This window comes from Chaetodon trifascialis, chromosome 4 (genome assembly GCF_039877785.1).
Source record: "Chaetodon trifascialis isolate fChaTrf1 chromosome 4, fChaTrf1.hap1, whole genome shotgun sequence".
NCBI classification, from domain to species: Eukaryota; Metazoa; Chordata; class Actinopteri; order Chaetodontiformes; family Chaetodontidae; genus Chaetodon; species Chaetodon trifascialis.
In genome coordinates, this window is record NC_092059.1 from 16,252,928 (window position 1) to 16,267,257 (window position 14,330).

General features: G+C 44.2%; 2 protein-coding genes across 4 annotated transcripts in view; one reads left to right on the plus strand and one right to left on the minus strand.

Annotated features, from left to right (window-relative positions):
* Positions 1 to 14,330, minus strand: part of LOC139330599 (GRAM domain-containing protein 2B) — a 93,049-nt gene that overhangs the window by 69,426 nt on the left and 9,293 nt on the right. For 2 of the 3 annotated variants that reach the window (XM_070961597.1, XM_070961600.1), the window contains exons 2-13: positions 14,032 to 14,208; positions 13,113 to 13,176; positions 12,867 to 12,939; positions 12,674 to 12,777; positions 12,374 to 12,472; positions 12,131 to 12,202; positions 11,810 to 11,878; positions 11,594 to 11,690; positions 11,175 to 11,264; positions 10,808 to 10,907; positions 10,347 to 10,454; positions 7,897 to 10,070 (exon numbers count right to left, since the gene is read on the minus strand). In XM_070961597.1, coding sequence (XP_070817698.1) covers positions 10,052 to 10,070; positions 10,347 to 10,454; positions 10,808 to 10,907; positions 11,175 to 11,264; positions 11,594 to 11,690; positions 11,810 to 11,878; positions 12,131 to 12,202; positions 12,374 to 12,472; positions 12,674 to 12,777; positions 12,867 to 12,939; positions 13,113 to 13,176; positions 14,032 to 14,208 — 1,072 coding nt within the window. In that variant the 3' untranslated portion in view covers positions 7,897 to 10,051. Of the gene's footprint in view, positions 1 to 7,896; positions 10,071 to 10,346; positions 10,455 to 10,807; positions 10,908 to 11,174; positions 11,265 to 11,593; positions 11,691 to 11,809; positions 11,879 to 12,130; positions 12,203 to 12,373; positions 12,473 to 12,673; positions 12,778 to 12,866; positions 12,940 to 13,112; positions 13,177 to 14,031; positions 14,209 to 14,330 lie in introns of those variants that run through there. The other variant, XM_070961599.1, reaches the window with a different exon arrangement.
* On the plus strand, positions 5,090 to 6,793 carry lim2.2 (lens intrinsic membrane protein 2.2). The gene is made up of 4 exons (XM_070961512.1): positions 5,090 to 5,267; positions 5,583 to 5,723; positions 6,109 to 6,243; positions 6,723 to 6,793. The coding sequence occupies exons 1-4, from the start codon at positions 5,090 to 5,092 to the stop codon at positions 6,791 to 6,793; spliced, it is 525 nt and encodes a 174-aa protein (XP_070817613.1).

The following is a 14,330-nucleotide window of genomic DNA, read 5'->3' on the forward strand; positions in this document are numbered from 1 at the left end:
TAATAACCTATGGGCCACAGACCGGCGTGTGTCGAGGGCCGGTCGGTGGTTATGAACAAACTCTTGCGCTGACTCTTTTTTTTTTTTTTTTTTTTTTTTTTTGCCGAATGCATTATGCCGGCTAGAGCAAACCGAAAGGGGTTAGAGTTTAACGATGTGATTGGGCCAGCCCAATGTCAGTCGGGCCGCTGATCGACTGTCTGGTATTATGGGCTGGTCAGACCAATATTTAAAATTAAAAAAAAGTGGCCGACTGTCGACCCAAAATGCCGGCTATGCCAGATGGTCAGTCCGTCCCTGGCACCCACTGAGAAACCCGAACAGGTGTCGTGCCAAGGTACTTATGCCCGATAGAAAGCGTATCCACTTCCGCGGGAGCGCGCCTGCACTCAGTAAAGATGGACGTTACTCCGCTGAATGAAATATTGAAATACAGCAATATTATGATTGTATAATTTATCGTGTGAGTACTGTTGTTTTGTCAAGGAGGCTTTCAAATGTTTCACATGGCTCATGCATTCAAATAAATGTTTTTATTCCTCTGTGCGTGTCGAAGTTTATTGCGCGAATGCAATCATATGCTTTCCTTTCTTCGTGAAGGACAGATTTTCATTATTATTTGACAGTCTTATTAATCACTATGCAGGCTAGTTCATTTCTCACTTTTCCAGTGTCTGGAGACTAGATCTACACACGATTTAATTCTAAAGTCTGTAAGGAACTTGTTCATTCTGTAGATACAGTAGAATCAAGGTTTAATTGTAACATTTTCATACGCTTCCTATCGGGGATAAGTACCTTGGCACACACCTATTACATCTAAAAAGGCCCAAGCCCGGAATTCCCACAGACCCCCTAAGCGCTTCAGCAGACCACCACACAGACACGGGAAAGTTACCAGCAGGAGAAGACGACAACAGAGGAAGCAGACTAATATGTCGGATATTATCTTATCATGGCTGAATTTTGCGCACGAGGCTACGCGCTGTTGCTTTGTTGGACCTTTGTTTTTATGTCAGTCGTACAATATGAAAACTACAATTTCAGAAATTTCCCAAGGAGGAGCTCGTTTCCCTCAAGGCTGCGTATGGACTGGCTTTGGACTATTACGCAGCAGAGAGGTGGACGGAATCGATCCATTATTTGGAATTGAGTTTGCGCTTGCACCGGCTTCTTAGGGACATACTATATGCTGCACTGTAGCAGCAGCAGCACACATGAAGAACCGTCTTTTGCAGGAAACCGGGATCTCCGCGTCTACTGGCACGTTATGATGAGAGCGTCCTGTCAGAAGAAGTGCAGGGCGCACTTCCCCGCGCTACAGTTCCCTGTCCCCGGCAGACAGATCCTGGAGGACATCAGAAGAAGGTCCCCCTACATCTATCTGCGCTTTGCGCAGTTCAGGATGAGACACTTTGTTTAAGGACACCTTATATCAATACATCATACCCATATCTTCATCATCACCCCTGACAAATGTTTTTAAAACTATAATAATAACAACAACACGGGCCGGAATCCGACCCGGGATCCGACCCGGGACACACACAATAATAATAATAATAATAATAATAATAATAATAATAATAATAATAATAATAATAATAATAAATCAACAACCCGGCCGGGATCCGACACGGGACACACACTGATGATGATAATAATCATGATGATAACAGCTGGGTCGAGTCAGCTTGAATTAAAGGCATGAATCAGTTTTTCAGCATCCGACCCGGGACCGACCCGGTACCTACCCGGGACCGACCCGGAACCTATCCGGGTCCGACCCGGAACTTTCCCGCGTCGGTCCCGGCAATGTCCCGGGAAATTTCCGGGTCGGTCCTGGGTAAATTCCGGGTCGGTCCCGGATAAGTTCCGGGTCGGTCCCGGGTTAAATTCCCGGGACTGGTTCCGGATCGGACCCAGACACGCACACACTAATGATAACGACAATCTGGCCGGGATCCGACCCGGGACACACTAATAATATTACTACTACTACTACTACTACTACTACTACTACTAATAATAATAATAATAATAATAACCCGGGAGGGGATCGGACCCGGGACACACATACACACTAATAATATTGTCACTAAGAGTAACAACAACAACAACAACCTGAGAATGAGAGGATCATCTGTGTCTTTTGCATTACATCAACTGTGAACTTACTAAGGAAAAGGGATGCAAGTGACTCCTTCTTCTAGGACTCCTTGGGTGTGTGTGTGTGTGTGTGTGTGTGTGTGTGTGTGTGTGTGTGTGTGTGTGTGTGAGAGAGAGATAGAGAGAGAGAGAGAGAAAGAGAGAGAGCGGGGTGGGGTGGGGTGGGGGGGTGATGAGGCCCGTCAAGTGTCAGTGAATTTAATAACCTATGGGCCGCAGACCAGCGTGTCGAGGGCCGGTCGGTGGTTATGAACAAACTCTTATGATGACTGGCCGGGATCCGACCCGGCATCTGACCCGGGACACACACACTAATAATAATAATAATAATAATAATAATAATAATAATAATAATAATAATAATAATAATAATAATAATAATAATAATAATAATAATGATAACAGGGGCTGCACGGTGGCGCAGCAGGTAGTGCGGGTGCCTCACAGCAAGAAGGTTGCCGGTTCGATGCCCGGGTCAGGTGGGGCCTTTCTGTGTGAAGTTTGCATGTTCTTCCCGTGCATGCGTGGGTTCTCTCCGGGCACTCCGGCTTCCTCCCACAGACCAAAAACATGCTCATTAGGTTAATTGATGACTCTGAATTGTCTGTAGGTGTGAGTGTGAATGTTTGTCTGTCTTTGCATGTGGCCCTGCAATCGGGTGTACCCCGCCTCTCGCCCATTGTAGCTGGGATAGGCTCCAGCCCCCCGCAACCCCGAAAGGGATAGGCGGTATAGATAATGGATGGATGATGATAACAGCTGGGTTGTCTTTTTTTTTTTTTTGCCGAACGCATTACGCCGGCTAGACCAAACCAAAAGCGGGTTGGTGTTTATGGGTGTGACTGGGCCAGCCCAATGTCAATCAGGCCGCTGATCGACTGTCTGGTATTATGGGCTGGTCAGATATTTAAAATAAAAAAGTGGCCGACTATCGGCCCAAAATAGCACGTCGGCCCACTGGGAAAATGCCCATTATGCCAGATGGTCAGTCCGTCCATGAGTAGCATATATGTGTGTGCAGGGTGCACAAACACATACTTTTTGCTCCAAGCAGTCGCCTTCTATATGTATTTTTTGCATTGGAAGCCTGCCAGTGCCTGTCCTGCCTCACTTCACCGCCATGATTACACTATGGGTGTTGGGCATATGAACTACTGTAGGTGCGAGATATAATCAGCTACTTTTGAGAAAGTATGAAGAAATAACACAGAAGCAAAGGAGTGAGAAGAAGTCATGCAGGGCACGGAGAGGCAGACAAAGTGCAAGAGGTTAGGGAGATGGAGTTGATGGAGGGATGGAGGTAACTGCAGAGAAGAGAGCAAGGGTGGGGGGGGATTTACCATAACTCACATGCTGCACTCGATCATTCCCTCTTTTGTGAGGTGGACAATGAGAGCCAGGGGTGCAGGGCTTAAAAAGGATAGGCACACTGTTACAACCAGCAACCCTGGATAGACACCAGCCAACCCAGAGGTATCAGAAATAAAAAACGTGGATTTACACAGAATCTGTTTTTGCTGTTCTTCCGGGAAGATGCTACTTTCTTTGAGGGCTTTAAAGGCAAAACAGCATATGGACCTGTTTTTGGAGAACAAGCGGAACAACAAAGACAGAGCAGCTGAAGCTTGGAGATCTCTGTGTTGGGAAAAGATCTTTACAGCTAACAAACTGGGTCTTCAACCATCATGTTTGATCATATGCTTGACAAATAGAGCAATATAATCAGGTGTATGGGTCTAATTTGGGTGTGATTTGGGGATTTGGGCTGTTTTGGATAGCTGCAGTGAGGAGTATGGGAGTTGAGATCTGTGTGTAAAATCACTGGTTTGCTGGCTGTGTGACAGAGAGCAACACTGCTGACAGTTCAGTTGCTCGGCGTTGAAAGGTTAGTTTGTGGCGCACAGAGGGGATTTAGTGGTGAACAATGGCTCTGAACTGCCTGATAGGCAAGCTTATTGTCATGCAGCGGTTTGGCTCAAGTGCTTTGCTGGCTGCAGTTCGGCAGCATCACTGAAGAGTGACTTGCTTTCTTGTCTGAAGTGAGAGGAACGTACGATTCTTTCTTTTTTTTTTTTTTTTTTTAGAAACGCTTAATAAGGACCATCTGGTAACATTTAAAAACCAGAAGGAAAATGACTCCTGCTATTGTTTTTAAACTGTTCTAAAGGGTAAGAAGCGGTTTCTACTTGGTCATTGAGTTTTGAAGTGTTTGTCTGGCTCAGATACAAGTCAAGATTTTGACTTGTGGCACTTCCAGGAAGCTGAATAAATTCTGTCATGACCACTCTGATCTACAATAATTGAGGTCCCTGATTTGCATAAGGTTGTGGGGGAGAGAGGGTAGTAGCAAGGAAACTTTGTTAAAGATGACATGCAGGGTTTGCAAAATAAAATCCCTCTAAATCATTAATTATGACCAACTAGAAGTGTGTGGCGGTCTATTCATCTGCTCATGGCCTGTATTTTTTAAATTTTCTTGTCATTTTGATGTGGTTGGGACATTTGTGAACGTCAAACTTTGGGCAGTGGGTGTGTTGCCCCCAGCCAATTACAGGGTGCAGGTGAGGTCCAGACTTAAAAAGGTAGCAACCAGTTGCTGTCAGCCGGATGCATCCAAGAGGAAGCTACAAAAATGGCAAACTGTTTGTTTTCAAACATTTCCTGCATACTATAGGCTCCCTTTAACTTTGTCATCATGAGCATACATGTATATTGAATGGACATTTTTTGGCTAAAGTGCCAGATGCAGACTCTAAAACAACATTGACAATGACAGGCAATGTGGATCAACGCTGAGGCGTCCATTCAGGGCATCAGTGAGCCAATCGCTGAGTACGAGGTCTAAACGATGCACCTTTCTCCACCCTGTCCACAGTTGCTGAATGTTTAGGAGGACAGTGCTTCCCCCGGCTGCTCCACGATGCTGTATACTCTGGCGGGAGGAGGCACGCTGTGCGGCGTGGCGGCCCTCGTGCTTCTCATCGTTTCTACAGCAACAGACTTCTGGATGCAGTATCGATACTCGGGTAGCTCTGCCAATCAGGGGCTTTGGAGGTTCTGCATCAACCACAAATGCCATGCTCACACTATAACTGTAGGTGAGTACTACAGAATTGAATGTTTTATTGGCAGCTTCAGCAAACCAAACCACATGACACCTGTTTAAATAATGATCAGTAGATTTACCAGCGACATCAATTAGGCTGTGTAAAAACATGATAACCTCACTTTTTTTTATTGATGGAAACAACATTTAGGAAAGTTGTACCAATAGAGTTTGAAAGGGAATAAAAAGGGAAAGAAGCGCAGATTGAAGGAAGAGACTGAAATTGCAGTATTTCCAGCAAATCCAAGCCTAAAGTAAGTGTAAGTGTGTGTTGATGCTTATGCGGTCCTGACCTCTTCGTGTCCAGCCTTCTGGGATGCCACACGGGCCTTCATGTTGCTGGCGGTGCTGAGCTGCTTCGCCGGCGTGGTGCTCGGTCTGAGCGCCTTCACTAACGGCACCAAGAACAGGAGGGTCCGTACAGGTGGCATCGCCCTGGTCCTGTCAGGTAACACACACACTTTATTACAGGGTGACACAGTGATTAAAGAGACTGCTCAGCTCATTATAAACCTCACTGAGTTATTATAGGATTAAAGAGTAACTGCAGTGAAGGGAAGGGTCAGTTCCAAAAACATGAGGCTATGGTTCCTTTTCTCTGCTCTGGACCTGTCTGGGACCTTTCTGCTGTGGGTTTACAACAGTGGCTGGTCTTGGATCAGTATGGCAAGCCTGTATACCCAGGCTTTGGTTCAACAAGCCATGCCATGATCACCCTTTTCACATGCGCTTTAAATGTCTGCTGACAGATTAGTTATAGCTAGTTCACATGTGTCTGGTCTGTTTATTCTTATGTTGGATTTTGAAAGTTTGCTCTTACCCTCCATTCTCAGGTTTTCTTGCTCTGCTGGCTTTGGCAATTTACACCGGAGTGACTGTCACTTTCTTTGGCAAACGCTTCTTGGACTGGCGCTTTTCCTGGTCCTACATCATCGGCTGGGTGGCCATCATTTTGGCTTTTGCAGCAGGTATTAACTGTATTTATTTATTTGTGTGTTTATTTTGTAAAAAAAAAAAAAAAAAAAGAAAGAAAAAGAAAAAAGAAAAGTGATAAAAGTATCCAAAGGGGTGCTACATTGCACATTTGTTTGGTCAGTAACAGAAGCTGTACATGGATCTTCATAGTACACTCACAGTTTAGGTGGCTGTGCTAAATACTGAGTTGTGCATTTGGGATATATCTAAAATCACACTTTCATTATGTTGTGCAGTTGTAAACTACCTCAGATTAGATGCAGCAGCCCTGAAAAATAAATTAATTAAACCAGTGTCTATGGCCCCGTGCTTCAGTTCTTCTTCTCTTGTTTTATAGTAACTCGAGTATTTAAAGCCTCCATGTACGAAATCCATAGCAACAACCTGGATGTCATTTAATTAAACTTTATCCATTACAGTGGGAGATTGCTGTCATTCTGAAGAGAGTTTTTCTGTCTTTGGTTTCTTCCAGGTGTGTTTCAGCTCTGTGCTTACCAGCGGACCACTGCAGAACCTGCTCCCTCAAACAACCCGGACAGCTGAACCAGATGAACGACCCGATTAGCTCGAAGACTGCTGCAATGGATGTCGCTGCTGCTTCCTGAGTAGCTAGAGTGAAATAAATAGAAATCATAGACTCCTGTGTGCTTTCACTGCAGCTCTGACCTCCTGACAGCAACATTTTTTTTTTTTATCTTGACCCTCAGCACTTAACAAACATTTTAAGTGTATGGTGTTTAATTGTCAGATCAGCCAATTAAACACCATACACTGGGGGCACTGATCAGAATTAAAATGTCCATTGTACATGTATTGTTGCTTTCTACTAAAATGTCTGTCAGAGATTGTCCACTAGATGGCGGTGTCCTGCCACATACGAGAGGCACAAAACACCACTGCTGGAAAATAGAGCAGAGTGATTCCACCTTTCTGCTATCTGAATGATCTGGCTTCAGTTGCTCATTTAACAACAAAAACTCCGGCTTACTGCCTTTTAAAAACTGGTTACCAGTTCGCTCATCAGCTAAAGAGCAGCAAAGTTTAAGTATTGATTCCTCTGGGGAATCCAGGAAATTGATAAAATTCAAGTATCTCCTCTGAAGAAAACAGGAGCGAGAGAAAAGGGTCATAATACAATACCGGGAAGTGCTGAGTCAAAGGTATTTGGACTTGCTGCAGACTCTTTCTTTGGCTCAAAACTGAAAAATATTTTTGCATTTATAGAAATAATGTCTTAGGGAATCTACAGCTGCCATTGACTTTGCACTTCTAAATATTCTGTGATATATTCTGGATAATAGAATTTTACAAACATAATCTAACAATAAAGTATCAGAAGCAATATAATATAAAATAGCTTGCTCCAAGTCTTTGTATGTGCTCAGCAGATGCAGGCAGGGGTAAATGAATATATTCAGTCTTGCTGTCCAGATTATCTGATTTGTAGTTGAGTTTTAATGCTCCATAAATCCATCAAGCCTTGTTTCATTGCATATATTAAGGTTTGAAGTCACTTTCTGTATTACCTCACCAACACTGGCGTGAAATGTAAATGTGAAAGTGTTTGGTGAATGTTTGCACCGCAGCAGGTTTACCTGTGCCACTCCCAAACAGCTTTAAGTAACAGCAAATACAAAACACCATTTACTTCGCAACATTTGATTTATTTTGAACAATAGCAAAGTCATCTCACAGAGACTACTTTGAATTACACAGAATGCAAATAAATATATATAGGACCATGGTAGAATTAAGGACATTAACAATTGATACAAAATTATGTACAACACTTTAAATAGTGCAAAACCACACAAATACTGCCCTCATCATTGAGATTCTTGCATTAAGTCCATTAAAGGACAGTGGATGTGTGTGCTGCCCCCTGCTGGGGGATCATAAGAATTGACAGGATGGTATGTTGACAAAAAACCTTGGCTAAAGTTGAGCATGAGCGTCCACAGTAAGGGTGGTGGTTCAGTCATTAAGATGTGGATATGCATTGTTAGGTGAGTTTAAAAAGGGTCATAAGACGGGGAGAAAGGAAAAAAAAACAAGCATTTGGAGAAGCAGAATACAGTTATATCAGATAGTAAAGTCAAATGAATCTCAATGAAAAGTAGTGTTCTTTCTCAAAGGGACATCTGAGAAACCACCAAAGCCAAGACGTACAGAACGTGAACCCCATCACAAGCACGAGACGCTGAAATGACGAAGGAAAAGACGACGACCTAAAACCACGTGGCAGGTAGTGCCCACCACCCCTGAGTGAAAACAATTAAAAGAGGAAAAAAAAAGAGAAGGTCTTAGCACCATCAGATACCACAGAACGCCATCTTTGCCATTTCCCCTCAATCCAAATCTACCGTGTCTTGGATTGCGACAGGCACGACACATTTTTTAAAGTGCGCTCGCTCGCTTGAGCCTACTCCCCCCCCACATCTTTTTTTTTTTATTGTGTTGTTTTCCTCCCCCGCAAAACGTCAAGCTCCATTTAAAAACAGCACACAAAGATAAATTACATTTTTTGCCATGCATAATAATTTGTTGCATATTGAAATTTCTTCTTGGGACCACTTTCTGTTGAAAAACTTGGACCTGACATTCTCCTCTTCAGGTGACGAGAGCGAGAACGCGCATACAGTATCAGTCAAGTGTCGATATTGCAGACATGTGCGTGAGGATTAGAAATACATTATCGGTGCTACTTTAAATTACCTGAAAATGTCTAGAGAGCCGCTTGGTCCTCAAGAGGCCTGTCAAAGAGAGAGGTTTGTACTTTTAACACGACGTGTCGTGGTGGACAGCACACCGACGGACACCTGGACCAGACCAGTTTTAAACCTACTCCTGAAGACCAAAGTCATAGAAAAGTACACGAAAACACATCTGAGACAACCTCCTCGTCTCCTATTGTACTAAACATTTGTGCATTGATGATGCTTTCATCCAGCTGAGACCGCAGGGGAAAACAACCTCTGAGCGTTGATCATTAAACTGGTTTAAATCATGCCAAAGAAGAGGGAAGTAATACTGCAATCGTTGCTGGTTGGCGAAAGAGAGAAAGGATGAGACCATCAGGAGAGCGTCCAGCCTCCGTGGGCTGATCTGATTTGGAGATTTCAGTGATCATCGTGTCAACCCACAGAACCATTCGAAGAGAAGTACCCGGCAGTAGCTCAGTTTGAGGGCAGAGACAGATCTGCACATACTGCTGAGCAATGGAAGGGCGAAGAAGAGAAATCGTTTAAAAGTCATCTCTGTGCACTCATGCAAAAGATGTGCGTCTTTGGCTATGCATAGCACTACGTCTCCGGTGTTGAGGTGCAATGATAAGCGCTACAGCAGGCTAATGCTGACTGGTATAGCCCTGTTCAGACATGCATGCACAGGGAGAAGGCTATGGATACGAAGGACAACGGATAACACAAGTTCACAGGTGTGGATCATCTCCTGACGGGAAAGTGCCCGTCGACTTGGCCAGTGTGGCACACATAAGTCTGAACCGTTCGACTTTGGTTTCAACGACCGACACGCTGCAACCAGGCAGTGTGCGTATGCATTTTGGCTCTACGTGACTAAGTCGTGGCATGTCCATTTGTCTACTGCACTAAGAGGAAGTATAGCCCTTCAAGTTGTCTCTGAAATTGCACAGGTTGGCCATTTTTCCTGTAGCTAACAGCAGAGGCCATGTTGGGAGCACAGTTGGAGCACATGAAACTTCCCCTCGCTGTGTTCTGTAGTAAGAGGCCGAAAGAATCCTCCAGTCATGAGTCAACCAATCTCTCCTTCAGTCACCGAGTGTTATGTGTCTTGGTGGTACCTGAAAAGAAAAGAGGGAACCAGTTCAGAGTGGCTGATCACAACCGACAATTTAATACACACCTAACAATTCACAACTATTTCAGAACTGGGCAGCGAAGTTACACCTATTACAGGAATTTGTTCTCTTACAAGGAAAAAAGGAGAACCTTTTTTCCTTGTAAGAGTAGTAGTAGTTGATTTTCTGGCAACCATCCAGTAAGGTGTGTTCATGTCACGCAGAGAGAGGCAGCCACAGAGAATGAGAGACTCAAATTGAAAGGAAAAGACTTCTTACCCGCTCTGTAAGGTGAACTCAGGCAGTGCCCCAAGGGATGTCAGCTGTTCCTCCAGGGCCACGATACGTAAACCGATGTACCCGGAAGACAGCAGCAGCAGCACAACCCTGTAGCAGACAGAACACACAAAAAGGTCACATTCATTGCCTATTTATTCACTGTGATAACTGTTAATGACATCAGCTTATAGCAGGTATGTGACATGCTGTACGTGTCTTATGTTAGCAATCCAAAACTGGTTTGCAAAAGCCCACAGAAAGTTGGCAGGGTTGGATTTATGACATGAGATCCTACAAGAAGTTTGATACTCCCAGAACAGGTTTCTGAAATTCCTCAGTCTGTCCTTTACCAAGTGTGACTTTGAGAGTGAGAATCAGATTTAGATTAGTCTGTAGGACGATGGATTAAAAGGAGGCAAGGACAAGACAGAACAAGCCGTGGAGAAAAAAATGCTACTTACAAAATCAAGTAAATGAAGAGTAGAGTGTTGAGGGTGCTGGCCTCTCTCTGAACCAGCAGGGACTTGGCCTTTTCTGTCACATTCCAAACCCACGATCCACCTGACCCCGGAAAAGGAAATGTAAACATAGAATAACTTGTGAATAGGTCTTGTTGGTGCACTGCAACGCAAACATTGACATCTTCCAACCAACACTTTGTAAACTTTCATTTACTAGCATCTGTTTCTCTGGGGATCAAACACAAGCCGCTTTTTATTTCAGAGCCCTTAAGTGCCTAAAATGACATTTGGCCACTGTGACAGATAAACTAGCAAATCACAGTCATGAGTTTTCCAGGACTTAGCTGGTAACTAATCTTTGTCTTACCTGATACTGACAGCTCCTCTGAGGACGAGCTATCGCTCTGCTGCAGGTGTAGGCTCCTGAAAGCGGAGCCATTCCCATTAGGCACTGCCTCTGAAGGAGAGAGAGAGGGGTGGGGGAGAGGAAATCAATGTTAGCTCGCTGTTAATCCTTTTTGCATTTCAACTGGCTAGACCAGACATGAGAACGGCACCAAAACAAACCGTCACTTTTTTTTTTAGTGCTACTTTCAACTAAAAAAAAAAAAAAATAAAAATAAATAAAATAAAATAAAAAACTTGCAGACACTACAATACAATGACATATCATTTATATTTCTCTACTTCAGCTAGGTACAGCTAACATTTGTTACACTGACTAGGTTTGCTGTTCAGCATGTAAACAGAACGTGAAGGATTAAAGAACTGGAGTTGACCTCTCACCTCTGTGTGGTCTGTGCACACGCGGCTCCTGCAAAGTCTGTGACTCGCAGCCATCCAACTGGTCGAAGCTGTCGTCCAGGCTGGACTGGCTGGTGTTCTGTTGAGAGGAGGGAGCCAGGAATCATAAACTGGTCTACGCTATTATAAAAACCCAAGAACGCTTGAAAATAGGGACAATAAGTGCTCCTTGAAAAAAAAAAAAAAAACGTCTCTTACCACAAGTTTGCTCTTATCGAAGCTGTTCTCGGCTGAGGAGAAGACAGGGCTACTGTTTGTGCTTCCATCCTGCAACACAGACAACAGGTTTTAGGTGTTGAAAAGTTTACTTTAATACTAGATAATACTCTACTTTCACTTTGGTAGAGTATTATCAGTTCTGATGAATGGATCTGATAAGTGCGCACGCTCTGAATCAGTTTTACAACCTTCTTGCAACGTTAGTGTGATGCACCGTTTCCCGCACAGCTTTATCACATTTAGCATTGCACAACTGCTGAATAGCTAAGAACTCAGTAGCATTTGACGTGAGGAACTCACCTCTATCTGAGGACAGACTGAACGCAGCAGCTGAAAACAGGACTCTCTGTTGCGCAGCGACACAAACAGGTACTAAACAATGAGAGGGAATTAAAAGGATATTAGCCGTCTGCCCTGCCGGCAAACCACAAAATTGACTCAATCACTGATTAGATAACATCTACAGCAGAGATATTTAATAGACTCTGTGGTCTAATCACTTCGATTAAGATAGCTGCGTGTGGCTGGAGGTTAGAAACTGACCTTGTCTCCGTCTGAGGTGCGGATCGACAAGGCGTTGGGAACCAGTAAAGCCATGTTCTGCTTCTTCACTATGTGTATGGAGGAAACTGGAATCACTACCTGCGAGAGGACACGGCCACAAACAGAAAACATCAGCAAAAACTCTCATTGTTTTTCATGGGAGCACGCATGGTGAAACAGCAAATCGCAAAAAGAGAGATTTAAAGTGACATATTACATCATTTTAGATTAGATAAAAAAAAAAGTGACATAACAACGGTGTAAGAGATAAAGATAAGCCAGGGCAGAGCGGCAGCCTACCCGAGTGTCCTTGAGCAGAACTGAGGAGTAGAAACAGGCATGGCAGGCAGTGATGTACAGCCGACCATGGTAGGGCACTTCCTTCTGCAGGGCACAGATGTATGCTGGGAGAGGAGAGGAGCACAAAGACTTATAGTTCTATGTGGTTCACTCGTTACGTCGTTCGTTCTCCCTTTCAGTTTTGTTTACCTACCGTGTATCAAGTCTTCACTCTTAGGAATGTCTGGAAACAACTGGTGGAATGTCTTGTTGTGCTTCATGAAACTCTAAAGAGAGAAGAACAAAGAAGAGACAATGAAGTGGTGAGCAGACAATGAGCCGTCAAGAGCAGCTTCAAACAAACGCGCTGCTTCTCGTCTGAGGCCACGCGGCCACTAACGGAACATTTTTTTAATCACAGCGCACTCAAAGCACCACAGATATCCGTATGAGGACTTACACTTCGTGTTCCAGTGCCCTCGGTCCTGTCGAAGCCTCTGTTGTCAACATCGAACGTCTGCGACCTGCGGGGACAAAGAGCGCGGCTGTCAGTTTAAAGCAAGTCAGCGGGTTGAAGATGATGTTAGAAGACACGGAGACGTGACGTGACTGTGCACTTTCATCACAGCTCGCTCTAATCCCCTCTGAATTGCCAAAGTAACTCGCTGCAGTTGCGAAACAGGATGAGTCAGAAATTCCGTTGCCACCAGAAGTGACTGCAGCATCATAGAACTGAGATGCCCGATCTTTGAAAGTCATTGAAGATGGAGAACCAGAGATGAACATTTGATGATAAAATCATTCCATCCAATGACCAGCATGGTCCCGGAGGCGGGCTGGCAGAGTTCTAGCAGCGAAGAAACTTGAAAAATTTCATTTCTTTCTAAACATTTCTTCCTTGACTGAACCGTTGTGAGCGTTGATGTTCCTCATACCAAAATGTCACGTGGGCAGCAGTAGGGATGAAGAATGTTCTTCACGCCAGCAAATACCACGAATCCACCTCACACATTTAAATCATGTGACAGCAGCCGGCGTCCACCGGCTGTGCAGTCATGTGTGTGTCACGGCCGAACAGCAGCTGAACGTTCGGTCAGGTCTTGTGATACATGTTCAGTACAGCCGGGAATCTCCGCTATTTGATTTAATGCATCTCAAGACTGAGAAATGAGATTTCCCCCACACCTAACAACCATAACAGTCTGCATGTTTCATCGCTTATAGTTCAGTTTTCAGACTTTCAAACTGTTTTAATCAGGACATAGATCTGTGTTTTACAGAAAGGTGGCTCATCATGAATCAGCACAAAGCCTTCTCTGGGTTACAAGAGACCTCTCATGGTATTTTGTATAATTCCCACACTCTCCCATCTGTCCTACCTGATGGCAACTTGTCTGGTGAGGGTTTTGTGCTGCTGCTGGATCTCGAGCTGGGCCGCCTCCAAGCTCAGGGCTTTCCTCGTCTCCAACTTCTTGATGCTGCCATTGCTTGAGCTGCTCCTGCTTTTCTTCACTTTGGCTGACAGCCCGCCACCACTGCTCTCTACTGGGTAGCTGCTGGAAATGGGAAAAAAATAAATTAATTAGGAAAATGCATGATATTGCTGTACAATCTTGTTCATGTACACATACAATGGGCGTGTGAAATTTCTCTTGAAAGAGTTACAGCGCGACAACAT

Coding starts and splice junctions, on each gene's coding strand:
- lim2.2 (XM_070961512.1), top strand. CDS start 5,090: ATGCTGTATACTCTGGCGGGAGGAGGCACGCTGTGCGGCGTGGCGGCC. Junction 5,268..5,582: donor TGCTCACACTATAACTGTAG/GTGAGTACTACA, acceptor CTTCGTGTCCAG/CCTTCTGGGATGCCACACGG. Junction 6,244..6,722: donor CATTTTGGCTTTTGCAGCAG/GTATTAACTGTA, acceptor GGTTTCTTCCAG/GTGTGTTTCAGCTCTGTGCT.